At 47.7% G+C, this 17,773-nt stretch overlaps 1 protein-coding gene across 1 annotated transcript in view; it reads left to right on the top strand.

Annotated features, from left to right (window-relative positions):
- LOC135056663 (alpha-2-macroglobulin-like) overlaps positions 1 to 17,773 on the top strand; it is a 516,386-nt gene that overhangs the window by 29,445 nt on the left and 469,168 nt on the right. The window contains exons 3-4 of the mRNA XM_063962107.1: positions 13,062 to 13,224; positions 13,786 to 13,838. Of these exons, the coding sequence (XP_063818177.1) occupies positions 13,062 to 13,224; positions 13,786 to 13,838 (216 nt within the window). The remainder of the gene's footprint in view (positions 1 to 13,061; positions 13,225 to 13,785; positions 13,839 to 17,773) is intronic.

Raw genomic sequence — 17,773 nt, 5'->3', positions numbered from 1 at the left:
GGTCCGAGAGACCATCCCCGAATAACTCCTCACCCTTATAAGGCAAAACTTCCATGTGCCTTTTTGAATCTGCATCCCCTGTCCACTGGCGAGTCCATAAGCCTCTCCTAGCAGAAATGGACAAGGCACTTATTTTAGATGCCAGCCGGCAGATCTCCCTCTGTGCATCTCTCATGTATAAGACTGAGTCTTTTATATGCTCTATGGTTAGGAGAATAGTGTCCCTGTCTAGGGTGTCAATATTTTCTGACAGGGAATCTGACCATGCAGCGGCAGCACTGCACATCCATGCTGACACAATAGCTGGTCTAAGTATAATGCCTGAGTGTGTATATACAGACTTCAGGATCGCCTCCTGCTTTCTATCCGCAGGCTCCTTTAGAGCGGCCGTATCCGGAGACGGAAGTGCCACCTTTTTAGACAAACGTGTGAGCGCTTTATCCACCCTAGGAGGTGTTTCCCAACGTGCCCTATCCTCTGGCGGGAAAGGGAACGCCATTAGCAATTTTTTTAGGGATTACCAATCTTTTATCGGGGAAAGCCCACGCTTCTTCACACACTTCATTTAATTCTTCAGATGGGGGAAAAACTACGTGTAGCTTTTTCTCCCCAAACATAATACCCTTTTTAGTGGTACCTGGGTTTATATCCGAAATGTGTAATACCTCCTTCATTGCCTCAATCATGCAACGAATGGCCCTAGTGGACATTAGATTAGACTCATCGTCGTCGACACTGGTATCAGTATCCGTGTCGACATCTGCATCTGCCATCTGAGGTAGCGGGCGTTTTAGAGCCCCTGATGGCCTTTGAGACACCTGGGCAGGCACGAGCTGAGAAGCCGGCTGTCCCGCATTTGGCATGTCGTCAAATTTTTTGTGTAAGGAGTCGACACTTGCACGTAATTCCTTCCATAAAACCATCCACTCAGGTGTCTGCCCCGCAGGGGGTGACATCACTTCTATAGACATCTGCTCCGCCTCCACATAATTTTCCTCATCAAACATGTCGACACAGCCGTACCGACACACCGCACACACACCGGGAATGCTCTAATAGAGGACAGGACCCCACAGAAGCCCTTTGGGGAGACAGAGAGAGAGTATGCCAGCACACACCAGAGCGCTATATAATGCAGGGACTAACTGAATTATGTCCCCTATAGCTGCTATAATATTTACTGCACCTAAATTTAGTGCCCCCCTCTCTTTTTTACCGTTTTCTGTAGTGTAGACTGCAGGGGAGAGCCAGGGAGCTTCCTTCCAGCGGAGCTGTGAGGGAGAAATGGCGCCAGTGTGCTGAGGGAGATAGCTCCGCCCCTTTTTCGCTGACTTTTCTCCCGCTTTTTTAAGGATTCTGGCAGGGGTAATTATCACATATATAGCCTCTGGGGCTATATATTGTGATTGTTTTGCCAGCCAAGGTGTTTTTATTGCTGCTCAGGGCGCCCCCCCCCCCCCCCCCAGCGCCCTGCACCCTCAGTGACCGGAGTATGAAGTGTGTATGAGGAGCAATGGTGCACAGCTGCAGTGCTGTGCGCTACCTTGGTGAAGACAGAAGTCTTCATGCCGCCGATTTTCCGGACTTCTTCTTGCTTCTGGCTCTGTAAGGGGGACGGCGGCGTGGCTCCGGGACCGAACACCAAGGCTAGTTCCATGCGGTCGATCCCTCTGGAGCTAATGGTGTCCAGTAGCCTAAGAAGCCCAAGCTAGCTGCAAGCAGGTAGGTTCGCTTCTTCTCCCCTTAGTCCCTCGTTGCAGTGAGCCTGTTGCCAGCAGGTCTCACTGTAAAATAAAAAAACTAAAATATACTTTCTTTCTAAGAGCTCAGGAGAGCCCCTAGTGTGCATCCAGCTCAGCCGGGCACAAAAATCTAACTGAGGCTTGGATGAGGGTCATAGTGGGAGGAGCCAGTGCACACCAGGTAGTCTAAAAGCTTTCTTTTAGTTGTGCCCAGACTCCTGCGGAGCCGCTATTCCCCATGGTCCTTACGGAGTTCCCAGCATCCACTAGGATGTCAGAGAAATGTAACATATGTATAATGTATAAGTCAAGTGCACAGTCTGGAACCTGATCTCTAATGGAGAAGGTCGGGCCCCATGCAGTGAGGCCCACGGGGGTTTCCCGATACCCCAGAGGGTGACAGGCAGAGGGTTATGGTAAGAGGCAGGGGATGATGATCAGAGAGTGATGGGGAAAGGCAGAAGGTGACAGGGAGAGGAAGAAGGTGATGGGCAGAGGAAGACAGGAAAAGACAGAGGGTGATAAGGAAAAGCAGAGGTTGATGGGCACAGGATGATGAGGAGAAGCAGAGGGTGATGAGCAGAGAGTGACAGATAACGGAGAGGCAGAGGGTGATGAGCAGAGAGTGACAGATAACCGAGAGGCAGAGGGTGATGGGAAAAGGCAGAGGGTGATGACCAGAGTATGATGGGGAGAGGCATAGGGATAATGGTGATAGGCAGACGGTGATGAGGAAAAGAGAGGGTGATGGGAAATGGCAGAGGGTGACAGGCAGAGGATGATGAGGAAAAGCAAAGGTTGATGGGCAGTGGGTGATGAGGAGAGGCAAAGGGTGATGGGCAGAGAGTGATAGGCAGAGGGTGATGGGGAGAGGCAGAAGGTAATTGGGAGAGGATAGGATGATGGGCAGAGGGTGAAAGGGAGAGGAAAAGGGTGATGGGAAAAGGCAGAGAGTGATGAGCAGAGAGAGACGGGGAGATGCAGAGGGTATTGGGGAGAGGCAGAGGGTGACAGGAAATGGTAGAGGGTGATGGGCAGAAGATGATGGGTAGCAACAGAGGGTGATGAGCAGAGAGTAACAGGCAGAGGGTGACGGGGAGAAGCAGAGGGTGATGGGTCATTGTTGGCAACTACTATGTTGCATCAGCTATCACCTTTCTAGCTATGATAACATGTAGTTAAACAAGTGCCCCCCTCCATCATTATGCAATGAATGAAGGAAATTTTATATTTTACCAATCCACCATGTCCCCCTGTTCTGGTGGTTAGACACAATCCTGATCATTGTTCAACCACTGTATGCCCTGTCTGTAGCTGCAGGAAGCATCTGTCCATGACCTTTGGGTCCGGTATGGATTACCGGCGGGTGGGATGCCAGCTGTCAATATCCTGACAGCGGCATCCCGCCCGCCAGAATGCCAGCAGAGGGGTGAGCACTAAGAGTCCCCTTGCTGCGCTCGCCACAGGATCTATTCCCACTCTACGAGTGGAAATAGCCCTATTGCGCCAGGATTCCGTCTGGCGGCATTGTCGGCTGTCGGGATTCTGGTGTCGGTACCCTGACCACCGGGATCCCAACAGCTGGTAAATCAAACATATCCTGGACCTTTCACTGTCTGATTACAGATAACTAGCTAAGTCCCTCTGCACCATTTGGAACAGCGCTGGCTCTGAAGGCAGACACACACACACACACACACACACACACACACACACACATGCACACACACATCCTTCCCTTCAAGTTACATACGTTATCCCGGCGGGTGAGATGCTGGCTGTCGATATCCCGACTGCAGCATCCTGCCCACCAGAGTGCCGGCAGCGGGGCGAGCACTAAAAGTCCCCTTACAGGCTCGCTGCGCTCACCTTGCTGCTGGCTCGGTGGCTTGCTGCACTCGCCACAGGATCTATTCCCACTCAATGGGTGTCGTGGAACCCCACGAGTGGGAATAGCCCTGTTGTGCCCGGATTCCGGCTTTTGGCATTATCAGCTGTCAGCCGGCATTTTAACTGCATCCCATTGCCTCCAACTGTTTAGGTTAGGTTCTGTTATTTTCCTACCTTTATTCTATCCCTCTCCATACCACTGTCTTGATTGTCCCTCTCCCTTCTTGTGGATGCTGTCCTCTGATGCAGCACAGCCTTATACCTTCCATTCCTTCCATTGAATCCCCCACCCCAGACCCCACTACCAGGAATACAGACGAGGAGGTGGGCTGAGGAGCAGGCTGGGACAGAAGAGAGTGCCAGCCTGTGACACACTTACAGTGATGTCATCGGAGCTGCGCCCCACACAAAGGCACTTTAAGAGAGGAGGGGGCCGGTGTCTAGACTCCGATTGGACCCCCTCCTCTGCAGCAGTGCAGTAGAGTCTACTGAGCATGTGCAGGTCTCCAGGAACATGGCACTCGCGCATGCACGAATTCCCGGAAAATGGCCATGGCGACCAATTTCTCAGTGATTTCTTTTTCTGCAGCTCTGCAGACAGCAGCAGAACAATGGAGTGGTAAGTATAATTAAATGGATGCAGAGTGTGTGGCGTGTGGGCCCCCTGGACCCAGGGGCCTGTGTGCACCGCACGCTATACACACATTATAGATACACCAGTCACCCCCGCGGTTGGATTGGAGTTAACACTACAACTGCTGATGGGGGGACAGATCATCAATGATGAAGATCCAATCAGCGGAAGGGAAAGGGGACCGGCAGGCTCCTTAATCCCCAGGGACCCCCAGTGCAATGCATGAGCTGCTCTGCTAGTAGTTCCGCCTTTATGGGCTAGATAAATCATGCCCTCCAACTGTCCCGATGTTTGCGGAACAGTCCCATTTTTTAGGACTGTCCCGCTGTCCCACCTGCAGGCCACAATGGTGGTGGGGGGGGGGGGGGGGGGGGAGGGGGCATTAGGAAGCTCCTGTCACTGGTGGCCTGTCACTCCATTAGCCTGGCGCTGTCTGCAGAGCTGCAGAAATTGGTGAGTAGATGCTGTGCGCAGGCACACAGCATCTATTCATGGGAGACAGAGGGACTAGGGGCAATGACAGCAGCTCACAGAGAGCTTGGCATGCCCCCACAGTGACGGGAAACATGGCTCCCAATTATCGTATTCCTGTGAAACCATGCCCCTTTTGCATAGGCCACATCCCTTTTTGAGATCGTGCCCTTCAGTGCACGAGAAGCCCCGACTCCATGGGTTATATTTACTAAAAGTTGATTATGACTATTTAAAATCGACTAGAATAAAACCAACAGCCTCACAAAATCTACTACACTGTTTCTATTCCAAATAGCTCATTTACTAAAAGCCAATATTGAGTTCCATTTTAAAATCACTGGATAATGTGAGTTATATTTAAAGTTCTAAATCTGTTCTATTCAACAAAAATCGACCCAAAAACTAAAAAGAAAAAAAAAAAAGAAAAAGAAAAATTTATCAAAAATCAACCCAAAATAGACAAAATTATACAAAAGCATTCCTACTGGCCACATGCACTGTCACATGCACTGTATTACCCACAAACACTTTCATTCCTGTGCTAATTTGTGTATCCATGATTTTTTTAATCATTACTCTGCCTTTATACAGTATGCCATGATTTATGTAGCCAGAGTGCCCCACATGCTTTTCTCCCATGTTTTTCCAATATATCGAGGTTTCAGACAATTCCACAAGATTTCAAATCAAATAGAACTATTTCTGATGGTTCTATTGAAAATGGTGATTTGTGGTCGATTTTGAGTCGATTTTCAAATTGACTATTAGTAAATGTAGCCTAAAATTGGGATGAACCCATAAAGATGTATATATGGAGTTATAAATTAATTTAAATGATATATGTGTAAAAAAAGGGTGTAAATAGTACTGTGTATATAAGAATGAAATGCATTTATTTATGTATAAAATAATTAAGTGTATGTATATGAAGTAACATGAAAAGTAGTGCAGGTGATATGTATAATTATTTATGAATATAGCGAGAAAAATGTGGTTGTGGTTTTAAACATTACTGGGCTGGTAAAGAGTATGGTAATTTGCCTGAAGTATTTCCCTGTAACACTGTAATGGGCAGGAAATGTACTAAGGAGTATTATTAGTGCTGCTGTAGCTGTAGATACAGGGAGTCCCCGCGCCGGTAACTAGAGCCGTGTGCAGAGGAGGGGAACCCGCGAGCCGGTAATAAAAGGGCCGTGTGCATAGGAGAGGACCCGCGAGCCGGTAGCAGAGGGCCGTGTGCAGCGGAGCGGGACCCACGAGCCGGTATTGGAGGGCCGTGTGCAGGATAGGGAGTCCGTGAGCGGGTAGCTAGATGTACATATAAGGCACTCCCGCTGGCGGACTTCAGGCTGCTGTTCCCCTGGTCAGCATGAGCACCCAGTTCTCCAGTGCGTCGCTACAAAGAGCTGTATGCTGTAAACATACAGCGGCGCTACTGGAAACTGGGTAGCTTCACCGGCACCAGGCTTACCTGCTCACAGAAGCTTAGGGAGCGGAAGACAGCGGCAGAGAGGCGGCCATAGAAGCTCCGGCGGGCGGCGCTGAAGGAAGCCCGGGGGCGGAGGCAGTGGCAGAAAGGTGGCCACAGAGGTCCCAGTGGGCGGCGCTGACAGAGGCTCAGGGAGCGGGAGCCAGCGGCAGAGAGGCGGCCACCGAAGCTCCAGCATGCGGCGCTGAAGGAAGCCCAGGGGCAGCAGAAGCGGTAGCAGATAGGCGGCCACAAACATCCCGGCAGGCAGCGCTAGCTCCAAGGGGTGTGTAGCAAGAACCCCAAGGAGAGAGGAAGCTGTGGTTGCCATAGCAACACCTGACAACAGCCAGACAGCAGCATCAAAGTCTGGGGAAGCAGTCTACTCTAACGCTGAGGCAGGGCATCGCAATACCGCCCACAGCAGGCACAAGTCGGGGGGTACCGCAAACAGCAGCATCGCCAGGAACTGTAAGTGACGTGCACTGTCCATATACCGCACCTCACACCTATAAGGCTACTAAGGGGTCTATTCATGTAGAAAACGAAAACATAATTGCTACTTATCACTATACATCGCATCTCTTCGATGCAATGTATAGCTGTGATAAGTAGCAATTCATGTATACTCACCCTTCCGACGATGCGCTGCGGTGTCTGGGGCTCCTGCGGTGAGGTCTTCTCCAGCGGTCCCTCCCTGCGATGCGCGTAGTCCAGCGGCGGGTCCCTTTGCGCACGCGCAGATTGATGACCTCCCGGCAGGCCGCAGTGGTTGCTGGGAGGTCGGGGTGCGGAGCCAGCACGAGGTGCCGAGCAGCGATCAGGGAAGCATTGAGCTTCCCTGACGTCTCCGCACTACAGTTCAGGTTACGCCGTCCTCAGATGGTGAACCTGAACTCCATGGAGAAGCGGAAAGCAGAGCTTTCTGCACCTTCATGAATTGCACTCACCATACAAAGGTATGGTGATGCGATTCAGGCACAGAGTGGGGGTACCGCTGGAGAAGTCAGAGACTTCTCCACGGTAACCGGCTCTGTGAATTGCGGTAAGCAGAGAAAAGCCCTGTTTAACGCAAAACAGGGCTTTTCTCTGCTGCATGAATAGACCCCTAAGACACTAGTGCTGCTTTCACATCGCAAAACCTGCTTTTGAAATGGTATTTGAAACGGTTCTTAAAACGGGTCTGAACAGTTAAACCCCCTTCACATCGCATGTTGTAACCAGTAAATTACCATTTCATTACCGTTTTGGTACCTTTCACACTGAACCCGTTTCACCCATAGAAAACAGTGGTTGTCATTATAAATGGACCTTTCTGGCCCACACATTATTAATAATTATTAATTAATTCATTATTAATATTTTGGATAGTCGTACGATGGAACCCAGCAGCTTGAAGCATTTTTGCTATGTTTTTAGATATGAGGGTATCCTTGACTGTCCCAGTAATTTGGCAGCAGATTTACTCATCCCCTCTGATCCTAAAGCAGCTCCCTCACCTCTTCATCACTCCAATTAGACATTTTATAATGGCTTTGCAGTCTAAATGTTTATAAAGCCACTCTCACATGTGTCTCCTGTGTTTTCCAAGCTGTTTCCTGTTGTGGCTGCTGACATCACACATGGAGACAGCCTATGACCTGCTGGGGCTTGCAAATACCGTTTCAGACCCTTTCACACTGCACAGTGAAATGGGACTGAAACGGGTAGGACCCTTCTTTTTTACCGTTTCAAAATACCGGTATTTTGAAAACGGTAAATTGAAGGGGCCCTTTCACATCGCAGCTTGACCCGTTTAGGAAGCCAGTTAAAACGGCAAAATACCGGGTATAAGCTGCGGTGTGAAAGGGGTATAGGTTTTATTTAAATGGGGACAAGGCAGCAAGTCATATAAGGATAAAGAGTGACTCTGCAGTACGCTACACTTTGCCCTTTAAATTGAGACTGACTTTAGCCTAAGCCAGCCAGATGGTAGTTGCACAAGACAAGCAGGGTATAGAAGAGGGCTGCCTAATAATAAGGGAGTGTAAGCGGAGAAAAGAGACCAGCATTTAACTGGTCATAATACTGTGAAGCATCAGAGAATTTATCTAGTAAAGGGAAAAGTCAGTGTGTAAATATTACCATATCCTGGTATATATATATATATATATATATATATATATATATATATATATGGAAAGTGGGGTAGACCTAACAATAGCGCTAAATGGAGAGCTCAACCTCAAAACGTACTCCCTGTTAGACGGAATACAATAGTACAAATGCAGAGAAAGGGGTGGTGTCTAAGGGAGCTAAACACATAGATATCCAGAATTTGACCACAAATCACTTTAAAATAATTTTTTAATATATTTATATAAATGTATTCAACAATAACAGTTAATAAAAAATGGCTGACATGATCAAAATGCAGACATCAGATATCGACACCATATAATGCGGATAATTGGTAAGTCCAATGTGGTTTTCTTAATTAGTACATATCCGATGTTCTTATATTCTTATATCCGAACCAGAAACCATACGCGTTTCGTCCAACTGGACTTCATCAGGGGCTCAATATCAAAAAAGTTGGAAGAACATAAAAGAATAGATGACCAATTAGTGATCGTATTAGTCTCACATCAGTAAAACAGGATTTGCAATAACAGATGTAATAAAAAGTGCGCTGATTCCACAGCAAGATTTGAATAGAATATGCCAACTCAGTAAGGCAAACAATAATACAATAATGCTGAGTTCGGTATAAGCCACAATTTCATTTTCGTGGATAATCCTCAGCAGGAAGAGTGGCTTCTCCTAGTCAGCATGTATATATATGATAGGGATTATTGTACAGTCAGCGGCATAAGGATTACTTTATGTTCCATCTCATATCCTGTTATGCACACCAGTGCCTGCAGGAAAGTACTGGTGTCAGGACTGTTATGCACTCCAGTGCCTGCAGGAATGTACTGGTGTTTGAACTGTTATGCAAAACAAATGGACTTACAGACAGACTGGGGAATATGACATAACGTACACAGAAGGTGATAGGGTAACAAAATACACACAAAGTGAACAGAGAAGCCCAGAGGCTAAGGAACTGGGTATCTCCCTTGTATTAGAACTGCTCAGATGGGAAAAGCAAGATGTTGTGTTTTAATACGTAGAGAACCCGAAATGCTGTTGCTAAGGGCAACAGCAAAACCCTAAAGGGTTACCAACGGGTGTGGCAGTAAACTCCTTGGTCAGAGATGGAATGATAGACACAAGGAGAGTCTCCACAATCCTAATTCTCACTTGCAGTGCACAGGTTCAGTTTACTGCCACTAAACTGACCCCTGACACCTAGCACAGTGAGACAGGATTAGACAGGCAAGTCTTAGAATACAGCCGCAAACTTGCTAAGTTCACAGAGTAGTAACAGAACCCCAGCAAGCTAAACGACTGACTCCAGTCTTACTGCTAGGTCTGGATTGGCAGAGTGTAATACCAAATCCCCAGGCCTATTTGCAGTAAGCAACAAACAAATACAAAGCTACACAGTACTGGCTAACTTTCAGAAACTGACTAACCAACAAAGATTCAGCAGCATCTGCTTACCCTGAGAAGAGGCCTTATAAAGCAGGTGCTGTCCACGCCCCACTCAGACCTCACAGACTGTGAGCACAAAAACCAGCACCGGATCCCCTGCCATGCACAGAGCCTATAACCACTGCACAGCAAAAGACCCGAACCGGAGTATCAGCTGCGCTCAGGTCACTCCGCTAGCACTTGTCTCCCGGTTGCCATGACGACGTGGCAGCACAGGGCAGGAGACCCTAACATATCCTCCTATAAGCTGCAGATAAGAAAAGGATAAGAAAGACTAGTATATTACCCTCTTGTACGTTACTACAGAAATGGAGATGGTAATTGTGTATATTTATATCCACAAGGGGGATGAAATTGCCTATGTGATGGAACAAGACTAAGGGGTCTATTCATGTAGAAAACGAAAACATAATTGCTACTTATCACTATACATCGCATCTCTTCGATGCGATGTATAGCTGTGATAAGTAGCAATTCATGTATACTCACCCTTCCGACGATGCGCTGCGGTGTCTGGGGCTCCTGCGGTGAGGTCTTCTCCAGCGGTCCCTCCCTGCGATGCGCGGAATCCAGCGGCGGGTCCCTTTGCGCATGCGCAGCTTGATGACCTCCCGGCAGGCCGCAGTGGTTGCTGGGAGGTCGGGGGGCGGAGCCAGCACGAGGTGCCGAGCAGCGATCAGGGAAGCATTGAGCTTCCCTGACGTCTCCGCGCTACAGTTCAGGTTACACCGTCCTCAGATGGCGAACCTGAACTCCATGGAGAAGCGGAAAGCAGAGCTTTCCGCACCTTCATGAATTGCACTCACCATACAAAGGTATGGTGATGCGATTCAGGCACAGAGTGGGGGTACGGCTGGAGAAGTCAGAGACTTTTCCACGGTAACCGGCTCTGTGATTTGCGGTAAGCAGAGATAAGCCCTGTTTAACGCAAAACAGGGCTTTTCTCTGCTGCATGAATAGACCCCTAAGGATATTGGAGTAAAACTCCTAAACCACTAGGAACTATAATTAGTAAAGTACAGAGAAAAAGAGAGACTTTAAAGTTATAATTATTTTAGGAGGTATTCCTTATAGATTTTAAATCCATGAGCATAAAGACTGTAAATTATTGAACTGATTTAATCTGGATGTAAAAGAACCAGATGTCATTCTAACCAAGGCCAGCATAGAGATTCATAGGATACAAATGAGATATATATATTGGCCCTCATTCCGAGTCGTTCGCTCGGTAATTTTCATCGCATCGCAGTGAAATTCCGCTTAGTACGCATGCGCAATATTCGCACTGCGACTGCGCCAAGTAATTTTACAATGAAGATAGTATTTTTACTCACGGCTTTTACTTCGCACCGGCGATCGTAGTGTGATTGACAGGAAATGGGTGTTACTGGGCGGAAACACGGCGTTTTAGGGGCATGTGGATAAAAACGCTACCGTTTCCGGTAAAAACGCAGGAGTGGCCGGAGAAACGGGGGAGTGTCTGGGCGAACGCTGGGTGTGTTTGTGACGTCAAACCAGGAACGACAAGCACTGAACTGATCGCAGATGCCGAGTAAGTGTGGAGCTACTCTGAAACTGCTAAGTAGTTTGTAATCGCAATATTGCGATTACATCGTTCGCAATTTTAAGATGCTAAGATACACTCCCAGTAGGCGGCGGCTTAGCGTGAGCAACTCTGCTAAATTCGCCTTGCGAGCGATCAACTCGGAATGAGGGCCATTGTTTCTTTCATTGCTGCTCTCAGCATAGTTAGTCATCTACAGTGCATTGGATACAGAGTAAGGAGGATATAACCTAAAAGTAATCAAATGTAACTCTTTTGGAGACTCTACTACACCCAGGAGACTTTGGCCCTCATTCCGAGTTGATCGCTCGGTATTTTTCATCGCATCGCAATGAAAATCCGCTTAGTACGCATGCGCAATATTTGCACTGCGACTGCGCCAAGTAATTTAACAATGAAGTTAGGATTTTTACTCACGGCTTTTTCTTCGCTCCGGCGATCGTAGTGTGATTGACAGGAAATGGGTGTTACTGGGCGGAAACACAGCGTTTTAGGGGCGTGTGGTTAAAAACGCTACCGTTTCCTGGAAAAACGCAGGAGTGGCCGGAGAAACGGGGGAGTGTCTGGGTGAACGCTGGGTGTGTTTGTGACGTCAAACCAGGAACGACAAGCACTGAACTGATCGCACAGGCAGAGTAAGTGTGGAGCTACTCTAAAACTGCTAAGTAGTTTGTGATCGCAATATTGCGAATACTTCGGTCGCAATTTTAAGAAGCTAAGATACACTCCCAGTGGGCGTAGGCTTAGCGTGTGTAACTCTGCTAAAATCGCCTTGCGACCGATCAACTCGGAATGAGGGCCTTTGTTGCTATGTTAGTGAGCATAATCAAAAGACTGGCATACTTAAAGCTCTGGTATTCTAATATCACTAATTGAACTGTGTTTAAGGGCCCCAACTTGCGCAATTCAAACTTTTACAGAGTACCTGGGTCACTCATTCAGCAAGGTTAACACCTAACATACTTTTTGTGTATTGCATGCAATTGAATTGTAAAGGAGTATGGGGTAGTTAGAAAATATTATTCATGTTGTACGCATAAAACCGGTATTTGAGTAAAATGTGTAATTTGTTATTAAAAATATAATACTTACCATCTGTTGTCGCTTGAAATTGATTGGAAGAGCTGAAAAGAAGAACAGGTATATGGGTAATTTTGTGATTTACTGATATATGTACATAGAGATAACAACATAACCCTATTTAACATACAGAAGAGAAAATAAGTCAGGCAACCCAGGCTGCCTGTTATTAAAGTAATAGCTTGGGTGGAGGCACACTATTAGGTTTGGTAACCTTATCAGACTTAAGGGAGGGTTACATAAACATGGGTTAGGAATTGAACTCTATGTTAAAGTATTAAAGGTTCTATTGTAATTCTATTTAAATGTACAGTTTTATTTCAATTGTTTTTGAGTAGCTTTTGACCTTAGTAAATACCTGTCACATAAAATTGACTGAAAACCAAAATCAACGTTTAGTAAATATACCCCCATGATTCAAAATGTTGGGAGGTATGGATAAATGACAATTAAAGTCTGATTGGTTGCTATCTTTATCTTCTCCACTTTATCTTTCTCCAGTACTTGATACATCTCCCCCAGATCTGGTTGAAATAGTGTTAAGATATTTGCTCTTTGTGTACTCCCCGACTAGGCCAATGAGTAAAAGAGAAACAAGAGTCCTCTGTTCACTATTTCATTTCTCATCAGGTTCCTATGGTGGTAGAAGGAGATTGGTCAGTCTGGTTGTTCCGTGTATCTGCACATGGAAAAAATATAAATGTCAATGAGATCAAAACGATAATAATCTATAAAGCATATGAAGTGTGCCTCGTCCAGACGGATAAAGCTACATACAAGCCGGGTGATACAGGTAGGACTGAACTGTGTATCACCAGTTGTCAGGATACAGTATAAAGGAATCAAATTTGTGGAGTTGTCAACTACAGATGATCTCCCATTATTAATATCTCATCTTCCATTAGTAATCTGCTTCCAACTGTGTTTGGAGCTAAAATATTCCATCTATTCCTTATTGTATTTTGAATGAGGAATTGCAGCAATTGGTGCATATTGTCCATCAGTGAGGTACGGTGAGGTCAATGGCTGGGGGGCACTGACTAGTATCAGAGCCAGATTTAAACACACACATATATTGATATGGTGGTGAGTTTTGACTATAAAAATAATTAGAATAATACTAAGATGATATGAATAATACAAAGATGATGTTTATAAGTTCTAAATATCTTCTTTGTATTATTCCAATCATTTTTATATTCAATACTCTGGAGTGTACTGGAGTATGACAGCTGCCTGCCCTGACCGCATGTCACTGTTGTCCATACAGAAATTCATGGTGATTGAATGCATGATTGTTTCATGGTGAAAGAAGAAAATATATTTTCCCTCACATGACTTTTCATGATTTCAGTGAAATTTTGGCTTATTACTGTGGACTACCAATTCCATGCAGCAAAGAGAAAGGTAAGGCTTATTTGCTGCAAACCATGAAATGACACAAGTAGAAATGTTCTGTTTAACAATGTCACAGTCAGAGGGCCTGATTTAGAGCCACACCCAAACCACACTCAATGCCGATGTTCACAGAGATGAGCAATGTTTTCCAACTGCGCATCCGCCAAAATGGATGAAAACCCTCACGGAGCATGCATTACACAGAGTGTACACACAAAGGTGCGGAGGTTTATAGAAATGCACCCATTATTGGTCCATTCAGTGTAGCAGTATTTGCATAAAGTTGACAGCAGCTTTGTGTGTTTCTTTGTTCCACTAAGAATCACTCCCTAAGAACTGCATAGCAATCACTCCCTGAGCACTGCAAAGCAATCACTCCCTAAGCACTGCATAGTAATCACTCCTTAAGCACTGCATAGCAATCACTCCCTGAGCACTGCATAGTAATCACTCCCTAAGCACCGCATAGTAATCACTCCCTAAGCACTGCATTGTAACCACTCCCTAAGCACTGCACATAGTAATCACTACCTAAGCACCGCATAGTAATCACTACCTAAGCACTGCATTGTAATCACTCCCTAAGCACTGCATTGTAATCACTCCCTAAGCCATACCTCCCAACTGTCCCGATTTCAGCGGGACAGTCCCGCTATTCGGACACTGTCCCGCTGTCCCTCCCGCGGGTTGCAGTGTCCCGCGGGCGGGGGCAGTTAGGGGAGGCTTTGATCACCCGCTGCTCTGCTCTGCAGCCGGTGATCACTGAATAGATGCTGTGCGCACGCGCACGGCATCTATTCAATACTGGGAGGGGAGCAGGAAGCTGCACAGGGAGCGCTGGGCACGCCCCCAAAATGCCGAAAACGGGTCCGTGGCGCTCAGCCACTCCCACGCAGCTAAGGCCATGCCCCTCCCATGCTAAGCCACGCCCCCTTTTGCCCTCTGTTTCAGCCCTAACCAGTACTGGCTGTGTGCTGCCACTGGGCCAAGCATCAAAATCTGGGATCTTTCAGCGGTCCCTCTTTCTCCCTCTTCAAAGATGGGAGGTATGCCCTAAGCCCCGAATAGTAATCACTCCCTTAGCACTGCATTGTAATCACCCCCTAAGCACTGCATAGCAATCACTCCCTGAGCACTGCATAGCAATCATTCCCTGAGCACTGCATAGCAGTCACTCCCTAAGCACTGCATTGTAATCACTCCCTAAGCACTGCATAGTAATCACTCCCTAAGCACTGCATAGTAATCACTCTCTAAGCACCGCATAGTGGCCCTCATTCCGAGTTGTTCGCTCGCAAGCTGCTTTTAGCAGCTTTGCACACGCTAAGCTGCCGCCTACTGGGAGTGAATCTTAGCTTATCAAAATTGCGAACGAAAGATTAGCAAAATTGCGAATAGACACTTCTTAGCAGTTTCTGAGTAGCTCCACACTTACTCGGCAACTGCGATCAGTTCAGTCAGTTTCGTTCCTGGTTTGACGTCACAAACAGGAACGAAACTGACTGAACTGATCGCAGTTGCCGAGTAAGTGTGGAGCTACTCAGAAACTGCTAAGAAGTGTCTATTCGCAATTTTGCTAATCTTTCGTTCGCAATTTTGATACGCTAAGATTCACTCCCAGTAGGCGGCAGCTTAGCGTGTGCAAAGCTGCTAAAAGCAGCTTGTGAGCGAACAACTCGGAATGAGGGCCACTATGCGGTGCTTAGGGAGTGATTACTATGCAGTGCTTAGGGAGTGATTACTATGCAGTGCTCCGTTTCTCCAGCCACTCCCGCGTTTTTCCCAGAAACAGTAGCATTTTTTCGCACACACCCATAAAACGGCCAGTTTCCGCCCAGAAACACCCACTTCCTGTCAATCACATTACGATCACCAGAACGAAGAAAAAACCTTGTAATGCCGTGAGTAAAATACCTAACTGCATAGCAAATTTACTTGGCGCAGTCGCACTGCGAACATTGCGCATGCGCATTAGCGACAAATCGCTCCGTTGCGTGAAAAATATAATGAGCGAACAACTCGGAATGACCCCCAGTAATCATTCCCTAAGCACCGCATAGTAATCACTCCCTAAGCACAGCATAGTAATCACTTCCTAAGAACCACATAGTAATCACTCCCTAAACACTGCATTGTAATCACTCCCTCAGCACTGCATAGTAATCACTTCCTAAGCACTGCATACTGTACAGTAGCAATCACTCCCTGAGCACTGCATAGCAATCACTTCCTAACCACTGCATAGTAATCACTCCCTAAGCACTGCATTGTAATCACACCCTAAGAACATTATTGTAATCACTCCTTAAGCACTGCATAGCAATCACTCCCTAAGCACAGCATAGTAATAACTACCTAAGCACCGCATAGTAATCACTCCTTAACAATGATGTGCGGTGAGGCCAGTGAGTGCGTAGGCAATGGCTGATTGCGGTGGCGCCCCTCCCCCACCCCCCCACCCCCCAAGAAAGAAGGAAAGAAAAAACATAGGGCTTCCCCAAGGGGCGTTTCTACAGAGGAGGGGGCCCGTGAGCACCTCCGGGTGGGCCCCCTCCTCTGCACGGCACTGTAGACTCCAGCACTGTGCCGGAGTCTAACGCGCATGCGCAGGTCTCTGGAAACATGGCGCCCGCCATGATCCGGAGACCAATTTGGCTACCGCGCAAGCGTGGTGGCCATTTTGGCTGCGATTTCCGGTGCGATCACAGCTCCTGGCGCAGGACTCCGGAATTGTAAGTATTAAAATGGGTGCAATGGGTGCAGTGTGGGCCCCCCCTTGACCCAGGGGCCCGTGTGCACCGCACCCATTATAGAAACGCCAATGGCTCCCCCTATTAAACCAAAACCAGCACTAGGCTGAACCAGCCAGGGGGGATAGTGGCATAGCAGGGGAGACACTCAGTGTGGGGTCCCCCCTGCCATAGCATTAAACACCCCCCAAACCAGTCGGCCCAGGGTTGGCATTCCTCAAAAAGTGGGGACACCACAATTAAAATGAGGTCCCCCCCTCCTGAGCAACAACCAGCACTGGGCTGAAACCCCAGTGCTATGCCCCGCACCCCTGGTGGCAGTGGGTGCGAGGTTAATGACATACAGTACTAATATTGTTCATTACAGTCAGCATACAGGTCCCAGCAAGCCTGCCCCAGCATGCCGGCACTTGGAGAACCACAAGTGCCAGCATGCATGGCTATTAAGGGCCCACCGGCACCCATAGACCGCCTGTAAAGAAAATATTAAAATAAAAACACAACACCTAATGTTTTAATAGTTTATTTAGCTGCACCTTCACCTGGGGGCGGCGGCCTTTAAGCTCCTTTTCATGGCCGCCGCTTCCCCAGGGCTCCAGCGGGGGACACAGTTATAGGGGCCCATACTTAGTGGTGTGGCCAGCCTACAAAGGGGGTGTGGCCAGCCACCACAGAGGCTTGAAATACACAATAGTTTAGTGCAGTGTAATGCAACATATCTACCATGTATAATACAAGTGCATAGTCTGGAACATGATCCCTAGAGGAAGGAGTGGGCCCTCAGGCAGTGGGGCCTACCGGTGGTTTCCCTGGTACCCTTGTGGGCAAGTCCGACCCTGGCTTCCGGCGTCTTCTGCCTGCGGGAGCTCTTGCTTGCCCCCTCAAAGCCTCCGGTCTGACCACCGCTGCCACGCCGCTGGCTTATATAAGCTAGTTGAGGGGGCGGGGCGATGACACGGTGAGCTGTGATTGGCTTGCAGCGGCCATCTTGAATTTAAAAAATGACACTGAGGTGCCATTTTTGAAAAGGGAAGCCAGCTCTCCGCTGCTGAACTCTGCAGAATGGCTGGCAGGGCCTGGATCCTCTCGCATCCAGGTCCGCCGCCAGCCACCCTTTCTCCACCGGGTCCCGAAGCCACCATGCCCGCCGCGTCGCGCCGCCGCATGTGTCCGCTGGCCAGGTGGGCTGAATGC

Source organism: Pseudophryne corroboree, chromosome 3 (genome assembly GCF_028390025.1).
Source record: "Pseudophryne corroboree isolate aPseCor3 chromosome 3, aPseCor3.hap2, whole genome shotgun sequence".
Taxonomy (NCBI): domain Eukaryota; kingdom Metazoa; phylum Chordata; class Amphibia; order Anura; family Myobatrachidae; genus Pseudophryne; species Pseudophryne corroboree.
Note: the sequence above shows the minus strand (reverse complement) of the source record. Positions and strands in the feature narration are given on the sequence as shown.